The sequence below is a fragment of the Strongylocentrotus purpuratus genome, unplaced genomic scaffold (genome assembly GCF_000002235.5).
Source record: "Strongylocentrotus purpuratus isolate Spur 01 unplaced genomic scaffold, Spur_5.0 spur5_scaffold_6, whole genome shotgun sequence".
Taxonomy (NCBI): Eukaryota; Metazoa; Echinodermata; class Echinoidea; order Camarodonta; family Strongylocentrotidae; genus Strongylocentrotus; species Strongylocentrotus purpuratus.
Genome location: NW_022145612.1, coordinates 12,439,656 through 12,466,039, shown reverse-complemented (window position 1 = coordinate 12,466,039; position 26,384 = coordinate 12,439,656). Strand labels below are relative to the sequence as shown.

Here is a 26,384-nt window from a genome sequence, read left to right as displayed (position 1 = left end):
AATTCTACATTGAAAATCTCAACAGAGAATGATGCCATGCTTTATCTCACCTAATGTTTTTGTTTTCAAATTTCTATATTATACTTTACATGTAGAAGTATTTTTAAAATTCTCCCCTAAAACTGAATTCTTTGAAACAGTTTTTCTTAGCATGTTGACAATGATGTCTGAACTATCTTGCACTGGGGTCTACAGGAAACTGTGAGATAAAACAATTCAACACAATCAACAGGTGAAGGAATGATATAAAAAGTTGTTTTCTTTAAAGTAATTTTCTATACCCACATTTACACTGCCCAAAATTATGAAAAGAGGAATTTAATTACCATTTCTTTAGCAACTTGGTCAGGTTCATCTTTATTCAAATCAATCTCAAACTGGAGAGCTTCATTGTCTCTGTGCCTCTCTCTTCTCTTCTTGGGGTCTTCCACACGCAGCTGGAGCTGTATCTGATCTTTGTTGTCATCATGGACGATGTCCACGCGGAAAGCAGTATCCTCAAAGAATGTGTGCTTCAGAAGCTCCTGGATAAGATACCTGGAAAGGAGACATAATAAAGAGGAGACCATTAATTAGTCATGTGACCTTCAGCATTGAAATTAAAATATAGGCAAGGTGGTAGCCATAGCTAGCTGCGACGAAGTTATTTTTGTGCCAACAATTCACAAGAAATTGGCTTGGAGTGGTCTGAAAAAGATTGCACCACTATGCAAAGGAAAAGAGAATCTATTAACAGCTTATTTCACTTGGTATGCAGAAATATATACTTCTCAGTAGATCCAGTTACAAAATATCTCTTCAGTAGACACACTGGAAATGACAGAAAATATGAAAGAATAGGAAATAGACGGTGAAAAAACAACATAAAATTTATATTAAGAAGTTCAAAATCATAGTGATATCAAGCAAAATGTCTACAACACGTTAAGAACTTGAGCCTTGAGCACAGTGAAACAAATCTATTGAACAAAATGGACAAGGAAGCAAAACCTGCATCAAAACAAAGTATTTGTAGAGAAGTTCAAAGTATGTTTCACCATAGGTTACTGTTACTGATCACAATTAAGATTTTAGTCAATATCAGATGATTGTAAAATTTTATTAACAAGCTCAAATAGAACTTAAATCAAACCAAATATCAAGTAAAATTACACTTTTGAAGTCAATTCATATTCTTTCCTGACAACACATAGGAACGAAAATGACCAAATATCTTGGACTCGCCCAATTATAGTTTAGATATTAGATTGTGCATGCGATGGATGTGCATCAATCTTAAATGAGCCCCATGAATCCTGTCGAGACTAGAGGAGTTAATGATTGGATGACCATAAGCAGGTGTCTCTTGGAATGGAGATCATCACTTACTCTTCTACTTTCACAAAGCTGTGATATTAATAATTCAGAGAGATGAGCTCCCATAAATCTTGTCCTTGGGGAAAGGAAAGAATGGACAGGAGGCTGGGAATAAGGAAGCTAATCAAACTACTACATTTTCATTGCAGACATGGGATTCTTTTATATGTCCAGTAACTCACTTTCACCCTGGGAATATTTGTACACAAAGATTGTCTAGTCTGTTCACCTATTGATCATCTTTGTTAATATTTTAAGAATACATGACAAACTAAAATAATCACAATTCTGTACAGTCTTCATGTCATTGCGTTAATCGAAACAAATTCAATCAAATTCAAAATTTAAAACAAATTAGTTACTAAAGGTTCAAATTGGAGAATAAATTCAGGTGTATCAATAAAACTGTAAAAACTGTACATACATGTACATGTACATAGAGTAACATTGAACAGTATACACTGTCCATGATTTAGCAACTCATCTGTCTATCTTATAAAACCCCACTTGAAAGTTGATGCTGCCAAAAGATATGTGGGGAGAAAGAATAATCTTACTTTCTTCTTGAAGTTTCTTTTCTTTTTCTTCTTTCTTGCTTATTCCTTTTTTTAAAGTAATAATTCAATTCAAACTTTCTATAAATTGGAGCAGGTAGGTGACTAAATTACAAGTGCGGAGACCAGGAAGCATTAACAAATTTGTGGCCACAAATGGAATTAGTTCGTCAGTTTTTCCACAAACTTTCCATTAACATTAATGGCTAGTACTGTACATGTAACTAGTAAGTCTGAACATAATGTACCACGCGCACTATTTCACCACAAGTTATCACCACAAGTTATCACAATAGAGATAAGCCTGCACAGGAAAGGGGGGGGGGGAGGGGGGAATCAAGTAGATTGTGGTTTATTTCCGGAAAATAAACACATCCAGTCAATGGATGTGTGCCAATGTACATATGATGATAAAGAGTAGAACTACATGCAAGCCTACACATTGTGTCATATACTATATTTGGAAACAGCATTATCAACACTTGTGAAAACATACAAACCTGTTCTTTGTATTTCTGTTTTATAAAACATGTACAGTAATTCGTAATAAATGTATCCCACTCACATCCCACATTTTGTCATGTGTAAAGGATGGCTTTCACTTAAGAAATTGATTAATGGTTTCATGATTATTATTTTGCGCAATTGTCACTAAAAAAACATAAATAGAGAGCTGGCACAACTTTTGTAAAGGTAAAGGCATGAAAAGACTTCATATGCATGCACTAAAGCATAAACATTCATGATGTGTTTAAATTTTAGTTTTATTCTGGGATTCTCCTTCGAAAATACCGAAAAATATTGTATACACATCATTACTTTAGGAGGTATTCACAATCAGAGAAGGATTAATGTGTCTCATTGAATGCAAAGGACTGCATGAATGGAGCACAGAGAGATTCTTTTCTTATGATAAACATGGCAAGGTATGTGCATCATCAGTTACCTAGGAAACATACATGAGTTCTAGGGCGTTTTTAGAAATGTCTTTCTTGACTCCTCTAGTCTGAAAGAATATCAAAAGATGTGAACTTTGCTTTCAAATGAATAGTAAGTCAATATCCTGGTCTGAGCAATACACATCAATGAAAGAGGATAAATGCCTTATAAAGATTTCCTTCTTTTCTATAAATGTCATTGCTGTTCTTGCAAAAGAACAGGGTTTCCATATTTCAAAGATGACATAATCTATCAATAGTCGGGAAAGCACGATAAATTCCATTTCAAGTAGCCTTGCAATACCTCAATACAGATAATCTAGCAGATTTCTCATTTCTGTTTAATCTGCATTTCTTGGAATATCTTCTCATATTGTTAACAAACATTATTAAATTGAAACACCAAAAGACATTTTTAATCTCCTTCACTAACTTCGCATTTACACAAAAAATACAAATAATAAAGTAGTGTTGTTGATACCATGTACATGTAATTTATGACATTTATGATCCACATTTCTCAAAATGAACAGGACACACTCTTTTTAATATCTACATGTATATATGAGACGAAAGTGCAAACCTGTACAAGAATCACATAAAGAATGCAAAGAAAACATACAAGTGTAATTTGCATCAAGAGCAACCTTTCGGAGCGTAAGAATATCCAAATGTTGCCTCTAGGGGACAGTCCAATGACTACTTCATGAAAACTGTGACCACTGACATAGTGTATAAGATGCATAATCGAACTCCTGGTGCCATCAAAATTGAAAATTGTTACCCGTCATATCAGAATAGGTAGGTCAGAATAGAGACCTATGTTTCAAAATTGGATCAAATAAAAGGGAAAACTAGTTTTTCTCCTTTCATTCTAAGTAACTACAAGTTAACTAAAAAGAAGGGGGCTACTCCAGGAACACACAAGAGTGCTTCTTTAAACATACAGATTTAAAATAGTTAAGTAATTCTTTGAAGATCAATAAAATGTTGCATTTATTCAGGAATGCAATGACGAAGTATTTATTATATTTATATTTAATTTTTTTTTTATTTAAAGAAAACACATAATATCAAACCAACTGGAAATCAATGCAGACGAGGATAGGGAAAGCTCTATCTTAAATGGAATCATCTGCAAGACGGGTGCATATTAAAGCAGAGAAGTTGGGAAGACGGATCACGTTTAATGATGAGCTCAGGATGGGATGTATCGCCTCCCACTCTCTCTCTCTCTCTCTCTCTCTCTCTCTCTTATTCTCTTTTTCTCTCCAAAATGAACAGACTGCGGCATGTAGACTGCATTGATTGCCCAAATGCATGTGACCTGCATTGCCAAAATGCATTGCCTCTCATCCATAACTTGGCCTGACACCTTCTCCATTCTCTCTGACACTTTGCTTCATGCCATCTGCAATTTGCATTATTGAATGTGCTGCAGACATTGGTACATGTGAGAATCTATCATGAATCAAATGAATCAAATCAGATTTCTATTTTCCAACCATCCCAAGACATGAGGAAACAATATTCTTCATAAGTATAAACATCATTTTGTTTCTCAACATAGTAAACACTTATAGTAATACAAACATTACCCATGCCTGTATATTGCATGCAAAAATATTTCTCCTCATGATCATTTACACTTTCCGAGATGAATTAACGAGCTTCAACGCTCCCAACAAAAATAATTGGAATGAATAAAAGATGCAATAGTGCAGATCGCATATGGTATATGGGCCCCCAGAATGTTGCTCTTGTAGAAATGTCCATAATAAATGCATGAGGCAGACCTGGGTTATAAATCAAAGCTAGGCTTGCTTTCATGAAATAAATTTGCGGGGACCAGTCTGCCGTGCAGCTGAAGTGAAAGGGGTCATGTCAGTGTCTTCACTCAACAAGAGACTGTGAGGTGACGCCTCTCTCATTTCGAGAGAAGGAAGGATCATAGGTAAACCACATCTCAAATGAGGATCTCACGTGATTTTTTTTTTAAGCTGGGATCTGACCTTCGTGGGGCTTCTTCATGCCATTAATAAACTGGACTGATCTAAGACTCATTTTCCTTCTATAACTAATAAGCAATTTAAGCTTACTTTGAAATATATTCTTCCTCAATGTTTATATAGTGCATAGTGAAGCTTTGATTAATTACGGGTGACATAAACATAATTTCTGATATCATTGAATAATGAAAGATAAAAACATGTTTGTTTGTTTTTTCATTTAATGTACAGTGTAAGCAATTGTGTGAATGACAAGGAAATAACCCTAATGGTAAGAAGAAAAAAAAGTTAATTCATTCAATGCAATGATACTCCAATTATTGTCTACTGGTATTATTATACAGGGTCTCTTTAACCACATTGAGTTGACCTAGCTGTACCATCTGATAGCCTCCCCGCCACTGAATAATGGTCATACTCTCACGCTTGGTGTTCATGACATATTCTGCAACATAAAACCAACCCAGACAAAAGGTAGATGCATCATTTGGCAGGCCAGGGCAATTGGAATGTCTATAGAGTGACAAAGACCCCACCACAATGATCTTTCATCTGTGTCCAGAGTATCACCGCTTGATGATAAAATCTATAATATTGAAGGTATTGAGGGTATTCTCATTCGTGGGGTGTATTAATAGCAGGGTCATGAGGATTGTAATCATGGATGGATGGATGGTTGGGGAGGGGGGGGGGACTTAACTCTTGGCACTGTGGGAGACACTTCAGTATAATTGCACCTTACTTGTTCAAGTCCATATCATTCTCCTGCTTATTTCATGCCTGAACAATTCATAGCCCTCCATGAATTAATATTGTAATATGATCAGCACAACAGCCTTCATCCAATTGTGTTGTGTATCAGAGCTGAATTGAACTTAGCGGTACAACATTTAGGGGGCTTCCGCTTACAATCCATTATGTGGCAGATATTAACAGCAAGATTGAAGATTTTTCTTTTTAAAGTATACCAAGTGAAATATCTCTTTAAATATTAAATTTGCAGATTATTGGGGTCATTTTCTATCTGTGATGTGCATTATCCAACCATACAAAAAAATGGGCATCTTTCATCCAACCCAGAAATTTATATCACCCCCCCCCCCCTCTCTACATAGATAATATTGATTTTTGAACAACTCTGCTACCTGGATTTTCACTTGAAAACGTTGAACAGTAGTTTTAAGCTATAAACCATTTAATTGAGGTTTATATGGAGGTTATTGTTAATAATACTACTACATGCATCCATACAAATCTCCTCTTGGGGCAGACAATGTGTTAGATTGTTGGAGTGAGTCAGTCCAAGAATGCCTCTATCTCTTCTATTCATCTCAAGGTCTTTGTGAGAAGTAAACAATTCATTAAGTCAATAAGTCTACACCTCAGCTCACAGGAACCATCCAAAACAATCACAAAACAATAACCACAACATACAGACCACTATGCACTTATGCAGGTACATGTAGAAATAATGCCTGTTGGATTCAATTGTACATGTTTAGGCCCACACGTCTACTTCTATTTTTCTGGAAGTCTTTGATCGATGTTAGAAAAGACATAAACTATTTTCTGTGCAAATAATTGAAAAATTTGAAAGTAGTGATAGAGCCTGTCAGATAAATGTACTGTTTTCTGAGTATTTTATAAATGTTGGAAAATACATTAGAAACTACAAATATCACATGTGGCATACTGTGAATATTAATTTGTAAAATATTTGTTCAGTAGATGTAGGCCTACATAAAATTATAGAGAAAAGGTGTGACAGCTTTGTCAGAATCAAACCTATGTACAAATTCAGGTTTTATTTAAAAGGAATGCTCCACCTATAAATGCTTTGAATTAGGGCTGCGACGACTAGTTGAATGGTCGAGTACTCGCACTGTTGACAACTACTCGAGTACGATTTCTCGTAAAAAAATTCCCGATCACCTGGCACTGTCCAGGCCGACGCTTACCCGTGCCAGCGAGAGCGCCGGGCGCTGGCATGGTACCGTCTGTAAAAATGTTTCCCAGCTCAATCACAGTCAAACTCACCACTCAGAAACTGGGACCAAATGTCCGGATTTCTGTTTGGACTTGGAGGAAAATGGATTATTCTGCCATTTTGGGTTGTTAAAACAGCATTGCTAACTGTTATTATTATTATTAAATCGGCGCCTTCAACTGCAACTCAAAGTAAAACTGAGTTTTCCGAGACGGACCTGGGAGACTGCTCCCGTGGTATGGTGGTGGCAAAAAAATAATAAAAAAACATAAAGAACAAAAAATAATAATTAAAAAAAACAAAAAACATGGCGTCCAAATATTCAAGTATTCGCTTGTAAGCCTGGGAGTGTACTCGGCTACCTCATTACACGGTTGTGCACAGCCTTACTTTGAATCTTTCTGCATGATATCCCTTTAATTGTCAATAAGTGCACTCTATATTAAATGTACGTGTCTACTTAACTATCAAATGATATTCTGCATTTTGCACTGCATTCAACACGATACATTTTGTTCTGGGCACTTTCTACCAACATTTTGTGGGGGAACATTTCAAGTTAATTATTTCCGTATCCATGGCTATCTAAATGGAGTCCCAAGGTAAAGTCAGTAAATTAGTAATTATGCTCTACTCTATCTCCAATTATAAGTCTGGTGTGGCAGTAACTTGCTGAAGAGAGAGAGAGACTAGAAATAATTGACTTTACACCCACATCATACTAACAAAAATATAACCACCATGTACATCAAATGACCTTGAATGCTAAAAGGGCAATTTCATTTCACACACAGAGTGATATTTTTTAAACTAACAACTGCATCAGTGCACAGAAGTGAATGTGACACAAATTGGGCACTGTATGTGACAGAATAATAATTATAAATAAGTACATGAAGTGAGTCAGGCCCATACAATATACAGTGTAGGGTAATTTGAAAACCGGTAGGCCTACTTTTCAAAGAATACTGTAAAAGTAGAAATATTTGTGGAACATTAATTTTTGCGGATTTCGCACTAGAACTCACAAAAAATATGAGCATTATTTTGTCTGCGTGTTTTGGATGAGCTAAACTGCGTGCAACGCGAATTTAAGAACCAGCGAATATGTTTGGGGTCGCTCAGCGCGAAAAATAATCATGCGGAAAATAACAGCGTTTTAATACAGTAGAGCGTTATTTACTTCATTTTACATGTAGAATATCACTTTGCAACACTTCCAAAAACAAATGTGACATAACATGTGGTTTTCTGCAAAATTTCATTTCTTTTGTGCATTGATTGCAGTAAGGACATTGATTTCTCTTGTGATGAGAGGGGGGACGTTAAGGGATTTGCCGTCAAACAGTCGTCAATAACCAATGTGTTTGGCATACAACCAGCAGGATTATCAGATAGACTGTGTTGTCAAATAAGCTGGACAAGGCACACTAGAGTAGGATGCTACTTTTGTATTTCAATTTTTTTAAATTTGTTTATTAATATTTATATATACATGTATAATTAAATTTGAATGACAACACCCCGGGTTTTTAAATTAAAGTTCCCATTATGCTTGGTCTTTGGGTGGTCCAATTTCTTTTTCAATAGGAGGTTAATGACTCATAACAGAAACTACAGATTGCTGGAAATGAGCAGTAACATTTTTAACATAGTATGTTGACTAGATATTATCATGTTTTGTAGCTCTTGACTGATTTATAGCAGACTTTGTTCAAGTTCTATCAAATGGGGACTTTCCCTGAAGTCTTTGGTTATAATCTAACAAGGCTGCTTACTGGTCAGTTTTAATTACGGGGCAAATTGAATATTATGGGTTTTCCTGCAGCATTTTCAGATGATGAGTACGAAGGGGAAACCCTGCTTAGATTCTTCACTGATTGTATGCAAATGCAATAAGACATGTAGATGTATTAATAACTTACATGAGTATGATATACATATTTTCATCAGGAGAGTTGTTTTGCTACAACATCTCTGGACTCATCTCTTAGATATCAACGCCTCTTTGAGAGTGATATATTCCCTGTCGGAAACTGGACAGGAAGGTCGGAAAGGGGATTTATAGGGCAATCTTGACTTGGCCCATTGATACTGCCTACAAACAACCCTTGAACGAGCATGCAGCCCATCGCTGGCAATTGCAGCAGACAGTTTATTAAGACATTTCCTAATTAGCTGGTCCTTTCCTGCCTAATTTGAGCTACCATATTGGAAAGATACTTGTAGAAATGCCATAAACATGGAAGGGGTTTGTGAATCTTCCGTTATGGTCTTGAGGGAGATCGGGAGGGGCAAGTTGTCTGCATGAGACGTAATGACCTTACAAAGTCACCTTGTCATGGGAACTTCTATACTGTCAGACCCTTGTTTTAATAAGTTGACTCACAAGATCCAGTAATTTTACAAGGCAATATTCTGGCTTCTTCTTTAAATGGGTAGATCTTCCATTGAAAAGTGTGATTAGGGATTAACTTTCAAGAAATAAAATCCTCATGAAAAGTGTATTTTTTTTCTTCAGTTTTAGCACCAATGCATGGACATGTATGCTTGTTAAATTGCCAATATTCTCAGTTGCAATGACAAATATTCTTTACAACCAAAACAAACATGCAATAATCAGATTCACATAAGAATAAACAAAATTCATATCCAGATCATATTGGTAATTCATCAGATTGCTGGCAACAATGATCATGCTTGGTTTACGGTAGCATTTCTGCTTCTCAGCCTAAAACCTGAAGAAAAGCAATTTGTTAGGCCTTGTAATTTCATTCTATAGATTGCGTGTACAGAAGTAATTACACTTTCACTCTTCATTTTGATTTCAACATTTTTTTGAAGTTTCCACTTCCCTGAACTTTCATGTTCGGACGTATACTTTGTAGATCCACATTCATATTAGTATCAGAATCATAGTACATTGACATGATAGGTGACATCGTAAGAAATATTCTTAGAGCTTATTTAGTTTCGATTTTCATGAACAATGTATGCATGTTAACCCGAACTTAACCTGATTCGATTTGTCACAGATGCAGTTACCAAGTAACAAACCCTGCTGTTTTTCAGGGGAATATTACATGTCACTTGAGTGACTTCACACAGCAATATCAGTGGGCTCTGTAACATCCCTAGCTTAGAGTTAACATCTTCCTGACAAACAAAAGCTTACTCATATTCTTAACCTGCCTTTCTATGTTCCAATATATTGTATTTCAATACACAATAATGTGAATTTTATGTTCTTTTTTAATTACAACAAGGCCAACTCATACAGAAAACCTTTAACAAGAAAGCTCCCTTCTTTATTCTCTCATGTAAACATTTCCACATTCTCCCTTTTTTCTCTCTCTCTTTCTTTTTTTTCTCTATTTCTTTTTTGGTTATCTCTTTCTTTTCTCTCTCTCTCTCTTTCTCACACACACATACACACTCAAACAGACTCCCCAATCCGATCTTTGAAGTGTGTAGAATGTTTCAAGCAAGCGTTTTCGACCCTTCATTGCAGTAATCTACTGAACAAAGACCAATGTTTGATTCTGAAATGAATGGTCTGCTCCTCCCACACATCTTTCCATTATGATAAAGAGTTTCTGAGAATCATACACAATATTCCTCTGGATATCAATGGAGCATTCCTTTAGGTTACTGACTCAAATGACCTGGACTGGAGTCCATGATTCTACATCTGTTCAGTGCTCTCTGTATTAAACCACTGAGGGTGCCAAGATACAAACCACAGGGTTCATTAAATCTCTTTGCACTCGCCTAGTTACTCATAGTTTCTTGCTGGCAGAGTAACGAGGCTCGGAAGTGTTCTTACATTATCAAGCTATGAGCCACCCACAGACTGTAAGACAACATGAACTTTGCAATGTCTCCGAGCCATTTCATGTGAACGTGTTGTAGACCAGCAAATGTACAAGTCCACTATGTGTGTACAGTACATTAAAAATTCATTGCAAGTATAAGTAAATGGCTTGATGATTTGATGGCTGAAATAAGAAAGGTTCGTTTTCCAAAATCAAATTAACATAACTTATATGTATTGAAATAATATAAGGTTCAAAGTAATTGTATAGCCTACATGTATAGGACAAGAGAGGCAGAGAGTATGTGTATGTGTGGTCTGGTAAAATAGCATGTAAGATCCCTACACAGCTTCATATTTTTTAAAGGAACTGCATAGGGATCATACATTAAAAACAGTTTGGAAAACATGTATTCCTATGTTTGCATGAATATCTTAACATGGCAAGGCATAAAGCTGTAAATACACGTTGGCATGGTCTCCTTGACTGATGTGTTGGGTTACACCTGTGTATGGTTGGTTGGATATATTATATATTTCATATCTATAAATACTCCTGCACATAATCCAAACAGACTGACATCTTGACACGACACCACTGTGATTGATACAGTGATGTGGGTCAACATGGGGTTAACAAGGGGTCATGTCAAAATCATCTGTTATCCAGTTTTTCAAGATTCAATTTGCACTTGCCATCCTCCATAATGACTATCATGTAACTGACTGAAGGGGATACCTGTCTACAAGCATCAACATGTAAGAGATGATGGATCTCACAGCAATAGTTTTGTGTCTTGGTTGGAGACTGTTTCCTCTTGTCATTGGATACATGCACATGTACTTGTCCTCCAGGCAAAGACTGTTAACACAACACCGATGGTGGTAGAGAAATAGTCTTAACACAGGCTTTAATGGGCAGTGAGAGACGTCCTTGCCAGTAACTTTAAACAAAGTGATGGTAAGAAGAAACACTGCTGACAGATATGACGTACATGTAGCATGTTACACCATGTACACAATCAAAACAAACAATATCTATCCCCTACTTTTGTTATCATTTCTATTCGGGCCGGGTCAAAATGGATTATGGCTGCTTTACGTGAATGTACGCATTAGATAGATGGCAGTGCCTTTCAGCCTTTTTATTCTTCTCTCTAAACACTTCATAATGGCGGCCATTTCTTAAAATTGTAATAAAGAAACTTCCCAACTGCTTAAATAAGCATCCATGTAAAGAATGAAATATACAGGAGCTGCATATCTAAAACTTTGCCACCCGCCTCTTCCTTCCTCTACTCTAGCTTTCTTTGGAACACACCTGCCATAGAACCTTCCCAAGTTATTCTGTCTTTTTTTCTCTATAAAAATGCTAATGTGGCAATTACAGGATCATCTAATTATAATCGGGATTTGACATGTCACAAAACCCACCCTCAGTTTTTGCATTCTAAGAAAACATGTGATCAAGAATCACAGGAAATACTACTTGTCCTGTGGAGATATTCATGACATGAAAATTGTTAATGTTTACATCCTTTTTTCGAGGTTGATTATAACCGTAAATTTGTTTGATCCTTGTTCTTAATGTATTAGCCGGAAGAGGGTATTGACCACTTGCCAATATTTACTTTTAATCACACTGCCTCAACTTTGCAAAGTTTGGGACATACGTGTACCCATTACTATAAACTCACCACAGAGAGAGAGAGAGAGAAAGAGAGAGAAAAGAGAAAGAGAGAGAAAGAGAGAGAGAGAGAGAGAGAGAGAGAAAGAGAGGGAGAGAGAGAGAGAAAGAGAGAGAGAAAGAGAGAGGGAGAGAAAGACAAAAACATAAAGACGAAAAGAGAGAGAGAGAAATGGGGGTACAAATTAAGGCTGTGCACAACAGTGTAATGAGGTACCCGAGTAAACTCCCAGGCTTACAAGCGAATACTCGAATATTCGGACGCCATGTTTTTTTTGAATTTTTTTTAAATTGTTTTGAATTTTTAGATTTTTAAATTTTTTTCTTTTTTTGCCACCACCATACCTCTGGTGCAGTATCCCAGTATCACCGAAAACGCATGCAGTTTTACTTCGAGTTGCAGTTGAAGGCGCCGATTTAATAATAATAATAACAGTGAACAATGCTGTTTTAAAAACCAAAGATGGCAGAATAATCCATTGTCCCCCGAGTCTAAACAAAAATCTGGACATTTGGTCCCAGTTTCTGAGTGGTGAGTTTGACAGTGTTTGAGTTGAGAAACATTTTTACTGATGGTACCATGCCAGCGGCCGCCGCTCTCTCTGGCACGGGTAAGGGTTTTTTTTTTTTCTTACCCGAGTAGTTGTCAACCATGCGGGTACTCGAGCATTCGACTACTCGTCACAGCCTTAGTACAAATCGATGAGAGGTATCAAACAGAGCCATAATTATTTGGGTGAAAATTACATGTAGTACCAATAACAGCATCAATGCATGGTATTGACAATAAGTCCTGAAGTTATCCATGTCCTAGTTCTCCTCACATATTACACTTTTTCACCTGTCTGCATGTGAAATCCTGCTTAGTACATTCACACACATACCCCAAAATGTGTTTATCATTACATTATAAAATTTACAGACTTGTGGAAATGAGCTCACACATGCAGCATGCAAATTGTTTTAATGCACTGATGGAAAAATACTGAGAGATAAAATCCAGCAGCGTAGCTACATTGTACATTGTATCTGTATGCAACTAACCATAGGAAGTTGGCAATCACGATTTCTCAACACCCATCCTCTTGCACGGATATCCGAGTATTTATTAACCCTTGCATCCACATTTTGGTGAAACTAATCAAATCTTTGTCACATGGTGAAAGGGGAGGACTGGAATTTACCCTATAGATATTTCACGTTCATGAAAATGAAGGTTTATGTATTTCTTAATACAGTAATTACAGTAGAAAATTGGGAATGGATTGCAAATAAAATCAATTGATTTGGGTAAACTAAACACAAGAACACTTCTAATGTTCTAATGTTTACAGACAGAAAAGGGAAACAGTCAATGATAAATATTGCAGAATTAAGCAAACTGAGTGCAACATTTGAAAAAACTGACATCATTAGGAAAAAGAATCTGCTGGATCCATTTCTTAATGACAGTAAAGATAGCACCACTTTATTAATTGATAATTAGCTCCTTCTAAGACTTGAAACAAACATGAACAGACAATATCTTTTGTTGCCTAATGCCGGTAATTAATGCTTCAGATTATTAATGTTCAATTAATGTAGAAGGTAACATTATCTCAATTTGTCTAAACCTGCTAATGGTTTAATCAGCTAGTTCCTGGTGAAACATAATCTCTTTCTCATTTGTTTTTGTTTTTTCTTTAAAAGTACAATGGTATCGTGTTATCCCAATAAGTGTTGTTTGAGGGAAACATGTTTGTACCGATAGCACAAGGGGGGGGGGGGTTAAAAGTCACTTGATAATTTCTATTTCCTTTTAACTTTTAATGCAGGTTAGGATTTACCCATATATCAAAACCGCATACAAAAAAGGAGACTTAGATCATATTACAAACTGGTTCCAACCCAAAATTTGACAGGATTGTTATTAAGTGATCATACATGAAATTTACATTTTCAACTGGCCGAATTAACATGCCAAGAACGTGCACATTTTAGATTTCGCAGATATGTCACGTTCCATTCTGAAATTGCTTTCAAGAGAAGCTGAAGCTTTTTGCTTGGTTTTGAGGTAAGCTATTTCCAACCATTCACCTCATGATAGAGCTAAGATTGTTAACATCTCTTCCGTTTCTTTTTGCTAGCAGCAAATCCAATAATATCTACTACTGATTTACTGTTTGACAGCCCTTTCGCAAATCTTACATTCCAATCATAAAAGACGTATCCAAATTTCTACTTTGAAAAAGATACATACCACTTTCAAACCTTGTATATTTGACAATGAAATTAATCGTCATAGCTAAGATATTCCCCCCAAAAGTATTGAAATACAAATGCAAAGGAAATGTAAATAATGATATTGCAAGCTCCTAAGCACTGGGAGAGAGTTGCATATTTGAAATTCCATGACTTGGCAGGTATGAAAGTACCCTGCTGAAAATCACTAAGCGTATTATAGTCTAATAGCAACACTCAAATTAGAATCATGAAGCATCGCAATATGATGACCTACATCAGCAGGAATAAACAAGATATTTTCCACATGACTGCAACAACAGCGAATCGGCAAGAGGAAATAATACAAATTTGTATTTTTAGGATCAACTGTAGTATCAAAAGAGATTTCAGGCATTACACAGTGGACAGAATCCAAGGGGCAAAAGCCGCAAAACAATCCTCAGTTCATGATTATTTTATTTTTATGCTGATACATGTACATGTATCAATCTTTGGCATACACCATTCTTGAGAATTTGTGATGACTAAATATATACTCTTTCGACTATCAGCAGAAAAATGTTGTCAGTTTTTAGTTTGTTCCCAGTTCTGTTTATTCCCAGAAATACTCACAGTGGGGTGAATCTGTACTATTATGTAGTTACCTATTAAAGTTCTAATTTGTAAGATTTGTTACCTAAAACTTCTGAGGATGGTTTATGCGGCTTTTGCCCCTTGGATTCTGTCCATTGTGTTAATGCACCTTCATGCTAGATGAGCATGTCGTTAATTATAACTACAACTGTTAATAGACCATGATGCGTGAGACATGTCACTTCATCCATGTTGATTTATCATTGGCCTACACTGTAGACAGCAAGAGATTTACCATCAAGCTATAATTATAACGGTTTCATATGAAACTTAATTAGTCCCTCGGTTAATGCTATGCTTTTAACATACATTCTCTGTAGACTTCTCGATGCAATTTAACCCTATTTCAGGAACAAAAGAAAGATTAACTGTAGCCTTTCTTAAGGTTCAACAGCAAATTTGTTTAACCTTTCTACATGTAAACACAAGCAGTGGTGCAATGTACTGAGGAGAATGTAGAAAATGTGTCAATTGCGCTTAAGTGTAATAAAAATGAACAGGATTGAACAAATATATGACATTATTCATGGTGGAAGTATGGAAGGATTTAATCTTGACCCGATATCTACTTTAATGTTCAATATAAATTTTTGTAGACATTACAACATCAAGTTCAAAAACAAAAGATGAACTGATAAATATCTCAACCACTGACAAGCGATGCTTTAGTCATTAGCGCCTGCAAGAAGTATCACATGCGGGGATTGATTGAATAATCCTGGCTGGATTCCAAAACTTTGGCTCGACCTGAGGCGATAAAAGAGGGCAAGCGAGGGAAGAGGAAACCATGCAAGGTGAGGACCCGAGGAGAGAACAAAGTGACAAGAATGGTGATGAGCAAAACTTGAACTGGGCAAGAGATAGCCCCATATCCTCTCTAGTCTAAGCTATGATGAGAGCCTAGTCTGGTTACGATGCCCAAATTCAGGGCCTGACAATGATAGGAAACCAGTCCACATGAGCCCTCTAACCCCAAACCTTAAAACAGACAGTGCATGCAAAATACAGCCCATAGAAATTGGATCCCTGCAAAAAAATCAGAGAGGATGGCTGCATATAAACTGACAACTACAGGGTCTCCACTCCTAACCTGGCAAATTGCACTCTTTAGACAAATTTATTTTCATTTGCTAAAAACGAAGTTACTGTTGCAAAAAAAAATGAACAAGAATAATTAGTCTGCAGACAAGAATGGAAAATTCAAAAAGATTGTAGAGTAGGCGTAACTCATCCATATCTATCAAACATTCATCTTAACTGAAATTCATGACATTTACTAGTCAAAGGAATTGGCTGAATTCCTTCCTTCGAGCACCTAGAATAATGATTTTGAACAAACCTTTTTTTTCTTCAAACGTTCATTTGTGAAATATCAGCATAATCTACATGTAAACAATCTGGACTCAAAGTTGCAACTTCAGATATTGTGATCAATATATATACGTTTCATTTATTTTACATCTGAAAATGAAACCAAAAAAAAGAGAGACTTTGTTTTCAAAGTATGGAAACATATCAGATTTCTCAACTAGATCACAATCACTTTTATTTTTGTTGTACCATAAAGATGTCTCCTAATTAGATCTGACAGGAAATGGGAAGAAGTTATAAATGTCAAATGCTTTTGAATACTACACCCTGAGCCAAGGAATCAGAGAAAGAGAGTTCATCGGAATGACAAACTCATAATTAAAGGTTAATGCACTCACTAAAATATATTTATATAAAGTTTTGATAAACAGCACTGCCTGTTTTTTCCCACAAAAAAAAGAGAGACAAAATATTTGCAATTGTCAACCAAACATTGAAAGCAATCATGCTCAACTTTTTTGTAATATCTCTATTTTTTAATTCCAAACAACACCAGAAAGAAACTTATAGGCCCTAATTAACAAAGGAGGTTTAAATTTAACCCATGGTTTAGATCTTCAATAACATAACCTGTGGTCTAAAATTAGCCCAAAATAAGCGTGACACAGTCAGAGGTCCAATATTAAACGCACGCAAGGCAAGGTACGCTAAATTTGCGCTTATTTTAAACCATGGGTTATGTAAATGCAGGTTTAAACCATGGGATAAATTTTAACCTCCTTTGTGAATTCAGGCCATAGAGAAACAGAAAAACCAGAAGAAAAAAATTCTCCTTTATTCTGTTTTCAAGACGGATATCAAAACAGATTACATCTATCCCCAGATACATTACCAAAAGGAAGGAAGAGTACCCAACACACATGTATCCAAATCCAAGTCAAGGAAATTGTTTCTACAGTGTTCTTTTATAAATCGCAACAACAACAACAAAAATGAGAGGAAATATACTGTTGGTCAAGGTCATGGACAAGATGGAAATTGTTTTTCACGGTGCGCCTTCCCCAATTGACAAAACTGCATGTTTTGATGAAGATGTGTGCCTTTAAGATGAATTGTTTTTTCCTCCCTATTTCCTCACTGTTATGCCAAAAGGAAACTTGGCAAAATTATAAATGATTGTGTATCTGATTGAAACTGACATTGTATTATCTTGTAATACAAGCAAATAACTTAATCAGATAAAGGTCAAAGTATTTCACACATAGTTACATTCTTTTGATAATTAACAGATTTGGGAGCTATATTACAATAATCCCCTAGCCTTGTCTTCAGACTAAGTGAGTTTTCATCCCTCTACAAAATAAAATTACCCCAAATTTGCATAGGAGTAAGGAGACTATGCCCTATAATTCACAAGAGGGGAGGGGAAGGAGTTAAGAAAATAATATTCTACATTCTGAAGACTCAGTTACTACCTATTTTCAATGAAAGCAAGGGGACAAGATATTGTACATACTCAAAAATAATATAACTCATTTCAATGATAAAGAAGGAAACAAATCATAGCACATGGAAGCCAGGCTACAATTTACTATGGAATGTTGCACATATGGTGTTCTTTCCTGGGAAAGCATCAAATGGAATTCACCACAATATTAACAATCAATCAAATCAGCAGAAAAGTGTGTCATAGGTACCTGTATCATTGTTTTTATGCACAGAAACGTGAATTCATGTAAATCTACATATTTGGAAAACACCAACAGATAAAAACATTCGGAAAGAAGAGAAACTCATAAAGTTGTTACACACATATTCAAAAATACTGCACTGAAATAATACTGAAACATTTTAATAACATCTCAGTCATACAAATGCAAAAAAACATGTGATGCAATGTTTATTCATCCTGATTTATTGATAATGAATTATGGATACATACCTCTCTGTGTTGTTTGTTTTGGTGCAGCCATCAATGATTTCTTTGATCTTGTTGTCATTGACTTTTTCAAAGCTTTGTGGTTTCACTCCCTGCAGCAAAAAGAAACAAAATCATTTTTTTTTAATAGACATGTACAGCACTTTTCTTTTCAACAAAAAATCAACATATATATCTTGATTTAAATTACATTTGTACAAGTTAAATGCAAAAAAGATTCTGGACCTTCTTCTTACCTACGAAGACATCCAAATCATGAAGGATCACCCTCTCCTACATTGTACATGTAGGTTTCAATGAAGGATAATGACTCATTGGTCAAGTATACATCAATGGACAATATTCCCTGGGGCCCTAATCCTTTCTAATACTTAGGATCCTAAAATATCATTAACCTGGCTCCATAAAAGATGACCTAGCAGCGAGGGTGTTCCTCATGGAATTTCAATTTGTCAACTAATACAACTAACTACGTACTCGTACATCATAACATCTAAACAAATCTTTAATATATTCCTACAAAACATGGTGAAATTTTACAACCAATTCATATAACCGTGTAAAAATCAAAGAATAAACAAATTCTCACCTACAGCCCACTGCTTCCACCCACGCTATTTACACGATAAGATTTTAAATGTACTTTTACCCTAAATTTAGACTGAAAATAAAAGCAATTCATAATAAATTCAATCTATAAGAAAGGTTATGTACGTTAGAGAAAAAATAATCATCACCTTGATCACGCAGCTTTCATCTAAACTAGATGTATAAGCACAATAAGATATTTAATTGAATTTCTACCCTTGATTTAGAATGAAATAAATATGAAGTTCATTACAAGCACAGAGAATAGTCATCACTTGGCCTGGAATAATTGATTGAAAATACATTACAAATGCATTAAAGCGAACCAGACAATTAGATTAGAGTCTGCAGTCTCCATCTGCATGGCCAAGGAAGATGCTTGTGCTTACCGTATGCAGTTCAATTTCACTTTATTAGATCCAGACGGAAATGTGAGTAGACAAGCCAGTTCCCCCTGGCCCTGTTTTTCTATTACTGGCCATCTATCCATCCCAAACCCCCACCCCTCCTGATATGCTGCCTTTCTTCCCACAAATGACCTTCTACATACACCTCTCTAATTCAAACAGAATTACATCACATCTTCACAAAATGAATGTTCTCACATCTATAAGTATTATCTAATTTTGTTGTGCTCTACTGTCTCTACATAATTTTTTGCATTTCATACATTAAAAAAAAAAACCAATATCAAAGTTAAGCTATTAAATAGTTTGTATTTTAAGCGAATTTTTCTATGAACCTGTGCTCCCTCTAAAACATGATCATGCAATTTGAGTTGCTTATAAATCTCCAATCTGAAGGACTCAGGCAATCATGTTCTTGTCCCGTATTCTGTTGCAGTCATTTCAAGTGTTATATTGCAGCTATTTTTGTTCCTGCACCAATATTGTGCCAAAAATAAACACAATACCCTACTAGTTATAACCTCAGACAAAAATAAAATCTTCACCCCTCGATAATTCTGCCACCTGATTATCTTACAAGGACTATCAAAATTCACAGTCATGCACATAAAATGTTCAGGGATTAAACAATGTTTTCATCAAACAGAAGTCAAAATAACACCATTGAAATCTACAGTTGCAGTGTATAAACCCACAGACAAGTGACAAGCTATTGCAAGCTGGGATATATGGGAGATAAAGATTAAATAAAAAGCAAAACCATGTTCAATGATTTAAATTGGAATCATTTGCCCTTATAGACAATGAAGTACATTATACAGTGTATGTGCAGTAGTGTATGGATAGTTCCTTGTGAAGTGACTATCATAATGAAAAAGAATTATCCCTCACATTTTTCAATTCAAGGGATCTTAAAGCTTTTGGGTGATTATAAATATGATTTTAAGTCAATTCCTTGAAATCCAATAAAACCATATTGAGAATTAACGCGGCTCTGCATTTATGGACTACAAATTTTCCAAACCAAATCAAACTGTAGTCAGCCACTTGAAAAACTACTTCAAGTTTGTCTCAATAGCAGATGTCTACATGTAGAATGCATCTCTAGAACACCGATCTCAAAAGTGTCATTGTAAAGTCTGAACATGCAGACTATTCACAGCCGTCATAGACTCTCAGGTCCCATGTTGTCATTTACCGAAATGATCTTCATATCTAGCAGGGCACCGTGAGTAAGATCATAAACAACTTGCAATGCAATCAAGCATGCATGTAAAGTACTACTTGAAACCTATGAACTAAGGCCTACTTGTCCAGTCCAGTGTGCTGAGCTTACGTCACATTTCAAATCATGAGGTGACTGCCTGATCCCTTCCCTTATTACCCAATCACCTTGCTCGTTTACTACAATGCCAATGGATGAACAACTCAAGCATCATTGATGATACTTGATAGATGTATAAATGTACATACTGATCATCATAGCATACATCTACATGTAGTATCTTCATAATTCTCACAACATGACATTGCATCTATTTGTCTATACATGTATATGAATCCCTACAAATGAAAAGTGAAAAACATTTCAAGAAGGTGAAAAAGATCAGAATACAATATGTACAAATACTAGAGAGTCAGAGTGAAGACAATCCACCAAGACATATAACTATATGAATAAACCATAGGGACAGTATGGATGAAATGAATGATAGATGGATTAATTTATGATGACAAGTTATTTCAAGCATGATCTCAACATACTATGAATCATTTACACTAGTGAGGGTTCATCCTGTCTATCTGAAATGTGGTTTAGGTGGACCCATGAGGTAATGTAATTTGATGTGCTTGCTAAAATGTAGTGGAGTGTCGATCAGCACTTCTTTCCCCACTGTCTGGCGAATGCATTACAACATCATGACATATTGTTCTACAGCATTGGATTTTAGACTGCTGAGTAGATTTGATCAACAAAACAGCAAATAACTATTTCACTGCCTGTACAGCTATTCTATTATTGGAATGAAAAGTGAAATTACTCAGTTGTACATATTTGGTTTGATCCTAATATAAATAATGTGTGATATGGCACTTCCTCTATGTCCAAATTTGTTGCTTTTGAGACGGTCAATTCAACTCTGAATGACAGATCAAGGTGTTATCTGTTACTTGGAACAGGAACTAGCTATCTTGTCACAAATGCCATCCATTGCGCAGTTCCTTTAATCAACTTCCTGTGACCAAACAAAAGCCAAGACCACAAGAGGAACTGGCTTTGATGATGGCACAGATGACAGAATCTCATAGGTATTGATGAGGCCCCACAAACCTACATTCACATAGCAGACCTGTTCAACACTGTGATACTGACTCCTATGTGAACTAGATTCCATGGTGAGCCATGTCCGATGACAGATGCCACATTAAACTCACAAAGAAACCTTTGATTACTCATCACAGCAGAAACATCAAAGAGATACATAAAGCTAAGGTGCACATCCGGCTATGAAGGTACATTAACAACTATTCAACCACATTGCTTTGTGTGGAGACTCAGGATATCATTAGTGAATTATCCAGCTGGAAAATGAGCTATATGTATGTTTATCTATTTCTCACATAATAATCCATGAATCGATGACAAAACTCTGTGTGAACACTACTGACAGAATCATTTCATAAATTATAAAGAGGAATAACCAAGAGAAAAATTAATTGACATTCACAAAAGTACTAATTACACAATCAAAGGCATTTCAGCAAATTGATATTCAATCTTACCGTGGTAACTCTTCGGTAGATCTGTGCAGCATTGGAGCACTCTGCGTACGGATACTCGGATGTGGCCATCTCCAGCAAGCACATGCCAAACGCATACACATCGACAGCCTCGTCATAGTGCTCCTCGTACATCTCCGGAGCCATAAACTCGGGTGTACCTTGAATGCAAACAGGAGGGAGGGAGGAGTAGAGTTTGAAAACAAACTTTCTAACCTGTTCAAGGGAGAGAAGGGGGAAAAACACCACGGCAAACGAAGATAATCTGTTAGTTATGGTCTTGAAGGGCTCATGTCGGCTTGCTTCAAATGTAAAGGAAACCTGGTAAAAATATTTCAATGAGTATATAAGATAAAAAGAAAATGTACCTAAACATGAAAGTCAAGATCCCATATTCACAGAACAATTCACATATAACTGCAGTACAAATTTGATCAACTATAAGGGAATAAAGTTGAGTCTCACCTCCAAACTGTCTGTCAAAAAAACCTGAATAGAAATTTACTCTAAATTTATAAGGAGAATGTTGAAATAAGATGTATAAACAATGTTAGTACACATAGTGAATCACAAAGCAACTTTTTTTTCCCTTAACAAAACCGCATGAACACTCCTAAACTGAGTTATGGAGAAAAGACAAACAATGTAAACGTTTCCCAGATGTATAGAACACAACAATGAAAATTCCAATTTAACAAACAAGCAAATGAAAGATACATTTTTTTCATTATCCCCATAGAATAGTAATATAAGTAAATACTATTCAATAGCTAAAGTTTAGAACCATTAATAACCATTTTCTGTCACATTGTGGAAATCTAGAAACAAAGTTTTCTTTTTTTTTTCTTTTCTTTTCTTTGTTAAATATGCTTACTGAAACAACATGGATCTAACTTGTCAGTGTACTCTATGGTCGCTCATTAGTTTTAAGCAATATGGTTTCTATTTCCATCAAAGTTTTGATTTTTAAAAACTCAAGTCATGTTCAAATCATGTAACATATCAAATTTCACAATGATTCTTGACTTACCTATTACACTTTTGGCAAAGGAGCTCTTTTTGAGGGTGGCCAGACCCAGATCACCAATCTTGACAGCACCAGAAGTGCCTGTGATGAAGATGTTGTCACATTTGAGATCACGGTGTATGATGGGAGGTTGTCTTGTATGGAGGAAGTGCAGGCCCTTCAGGATCTGACGGCACCAGCTTCGCAGCACACGGTTCTTCACGCCCTTGAAGCGTTTGAGATATCTAAAGGTATGCAAGAAACAAAAGGTGCTCAGAGGTACAGCACTGATACTGCTTTACTGACCCTTAGATGAAAGGGATGAAGATTTGCAACTTCATTGGCAGTGTCTTGCATTGTCTATTTTTTTCTCCGTGTTTTACAACGGTATGCGACTACGCAATATAGATAAGACTGCTAACATTTTACCGTAAATACCATGTATTCCCGAAATGATGTAAAATTATGCACATCCCATAAGATTTGCATCAAAAGCAATCTAATTCAATCAGCCAAAATGGGTCATACATAAATAATTTAGTATCACTAATAAATATACATTTGGTATTATTCAGGCTTCTTAATGACAACTCTGATTTGCGCTTACGTTTTCAAGGTTCCAGATGTCATAAGTTCGGTGACAAGTACTATATGTTTCTTTCCTCTGGGGCTGACTTCTTCCCAGTAGTCATAGAAGCTAACAATATTTGGATGACTGAGTCCCTTCAGCATCTCGGCCTCTTCTTTGAATCTCTGCCGCTCAGAACGACTCAGCTTGCGCTCCTACAGAGGTTGGTTGGAATCAAAGAAGTTTAATTAAATTGTGAGTTCAAACAGTATATTCATGTACTTGATTGAACAAAACTATTGATAAGACTTCTCTTTATACAAAGACAGTTCATACATGTACATGTATATTACATAATTAATTTAACTAATGATGTTCTTATTATTCAATAAACATTTACTTCCTTCTTATAATCAAAATGAACATGCATGTACATGTACCTTGAAATATAAAACCCTAAAAAAAGTTTGGACACTCAAGTTGGATCGATTAGCGCTTTTATCATGACAAAATCATTATTTTGATTATTATCAATAGACAGTGTGATAATTCCTTTTTAAAATGACTGAAAAATAATAAATCGGGTATCATTTTTAAAAGGAATAAATTCACTACATACAGTGTAATAATACTAAACATTGCAATGATTATGCCATGACAAGAGAGATGCAATCGATCTGTACTTGAGTTTCCAAAAAAAATTGAGGGGTTTATTTACAGTGTAGGAAGGAGACAAATTAAAAGGGCCGTCACAGAAGTGCATCAATTCAAAAGTATTAGTTATATTGTCTGGGACTAGACTACCATTTATATTTTCAACCATAAGATTGATCCTACAATACATGTACATGTAGTCAAGTGGTAAACCAAGGACATTTGGTATTGACACACAATGGTAAACATGTACAATGCAAGTGACAAAACTGAGTCACCTACCTAAACCTAATTAATTCTAAAACATGAAAATTACTTTCTAACCCAGAATGCTATTGATTTCAGATGTACCATAATGGCAAGGAAAAAACAATTCCCAAATCATGAATGCAAAATAAAAATGTACCGTCGCATACACTGAACTGTAACTGTAAGCAACGTGTAGCCTACAATGTACATGAACATATTGCATGTACCTGAATAAATTGTATGCAATTTGTACAAGTAAATGAGCATGCTTAGTTAGGAAATTGACATAAAAAAAGCAAAATTGATCAAGGCTGCAAATTGTATTGCAGATGTACATTTATACATGTACATGTAAGTAAGCCGATATTTAGGTGAATATGCATCAATCTGCCTCAAATCAGTACCGATGAGACGTATTATACATGTACATGTACCACTTTTTAATCTGTATGGACACAAAACATGACTGTTCCAGATGGTAATGTATTTGAACTGCTTATGGCTCTTCAGCAGAATCTCAGTTCAAGAGAAACACCAAGATGTTTTCCCCATATGGCACAGAGATGTAATCAATCCCTGCCTGCATGATGCTGACAACGTTTAAGTTTCAGGACATTGGTATTGGTCAGAGACTTTGTGAGACTTATGCTTGGAGCATGTCATTGGTTGAAAATGTTCAAGAATGACAGTTTGGATTTATCTGTCTAGCTGTTTTGAATAAACAAGTACATGTAGTTCACTATTTTAGATCTGTATGCATGCATTCCAGTGCATACAGTTATTTCTTACTTTTGTCAATGCAAAAATGACCCCCACCATAAGGGGGAAAGGGGGGAAGGGGAGGGGGGAACGGTAAATAAGCTTGATGAAAAATCACGTCAATTTAGTCCATTGTCCACAGTTGGGAAAATTGAGAAAGTGCTGTCAAAGTGCATGCACAAGTTACTATGTACAAACACTGTACCTGTACAGTACCACAATGTTTAACTGTACATTTACATTTTAAATGGTACAGTATGTTTTACAAAATATAGTCTCAAAGCTGGTGTAATCAGGGAGATTAGAGATTTTATCCATATCACACCCTGATGTAATACAACGTTGACAAGATCAGTGTGTACATGTACATGTACATGTACTGTATAATGTACTGTAATGTATTCTTGTGAATAGACAGCATTCATTTTTTTTTAGATAAATATGATCTACATGTACATGTAGGCCTACATGTATATCCACTTCATAGAATTTTGTTCACTTCCCATTTGAATCAAAAAGCTATTTTACATTTATGTTCAGTACATTAAACACACTACATGTACAGTGTACACTGTAATTAATATGTACATGTGGGCTGTACATGTATACACATGCACTATTACATGTAGCCTTCATGTAGCCATACTGTACATGACAAGGACATGTATGAATGTATCCATGTACTTGTACGTACAAAAACATACTGGTAATACACATACCGGTACTAAGTATAAATGCAAACACAATTCAATGGCATTTGTCTAGTGGCAAAACACAATCAAATTGGTAATTTCAGTCATTTTTTATAATTAACTTTTAAAATCTTAGCCATAAACAATGAATACTACAGGCCTTCACATGTTTGTATGGGTCATATTTTTACTGAATTCTCTCCAACTCAACCCTTACAGTTACTTCAAT

General features: G+C 35.6%; 1 protein-coding gene across 1 annotated transcript in view; it reads right to left on the bottom strand.

The window, feature by feature from the left end:
- Positions 1-287: 287 nt before the first annotated feature.
- Positions 288-26,384, bottom strand: part of LOC578600 (serine/threonine-protein kinase WNK3) — a 29,954-nt gene continuing 3,857 nt past the window's right edge. The window contains exons 3-7 of the mRNA XM_011683842.2: positions 23,841-24,016; positions 23,258-23,478; positions 22,231-22,388; positions 18,455-18,543; positions 288-537 (exon numbers count right to left, since the gene is read on the bottom strand). Coding sequence (XP_011682144.1) covers positions 303-537; positions 18,455-18,543; positions 22,231-22,388; positions 23,258-23,478; positions 23,841-24,016 — 879 coding nt within the window. The 3' untranslated portion in view covers positions 288-302. The remainder of the gene's footprint in view (positions 538-18,454; positions 18,544-22,230; positions 22,389-23,257; positions 23,479-23,840; positions 24,017-26,384) is intronic.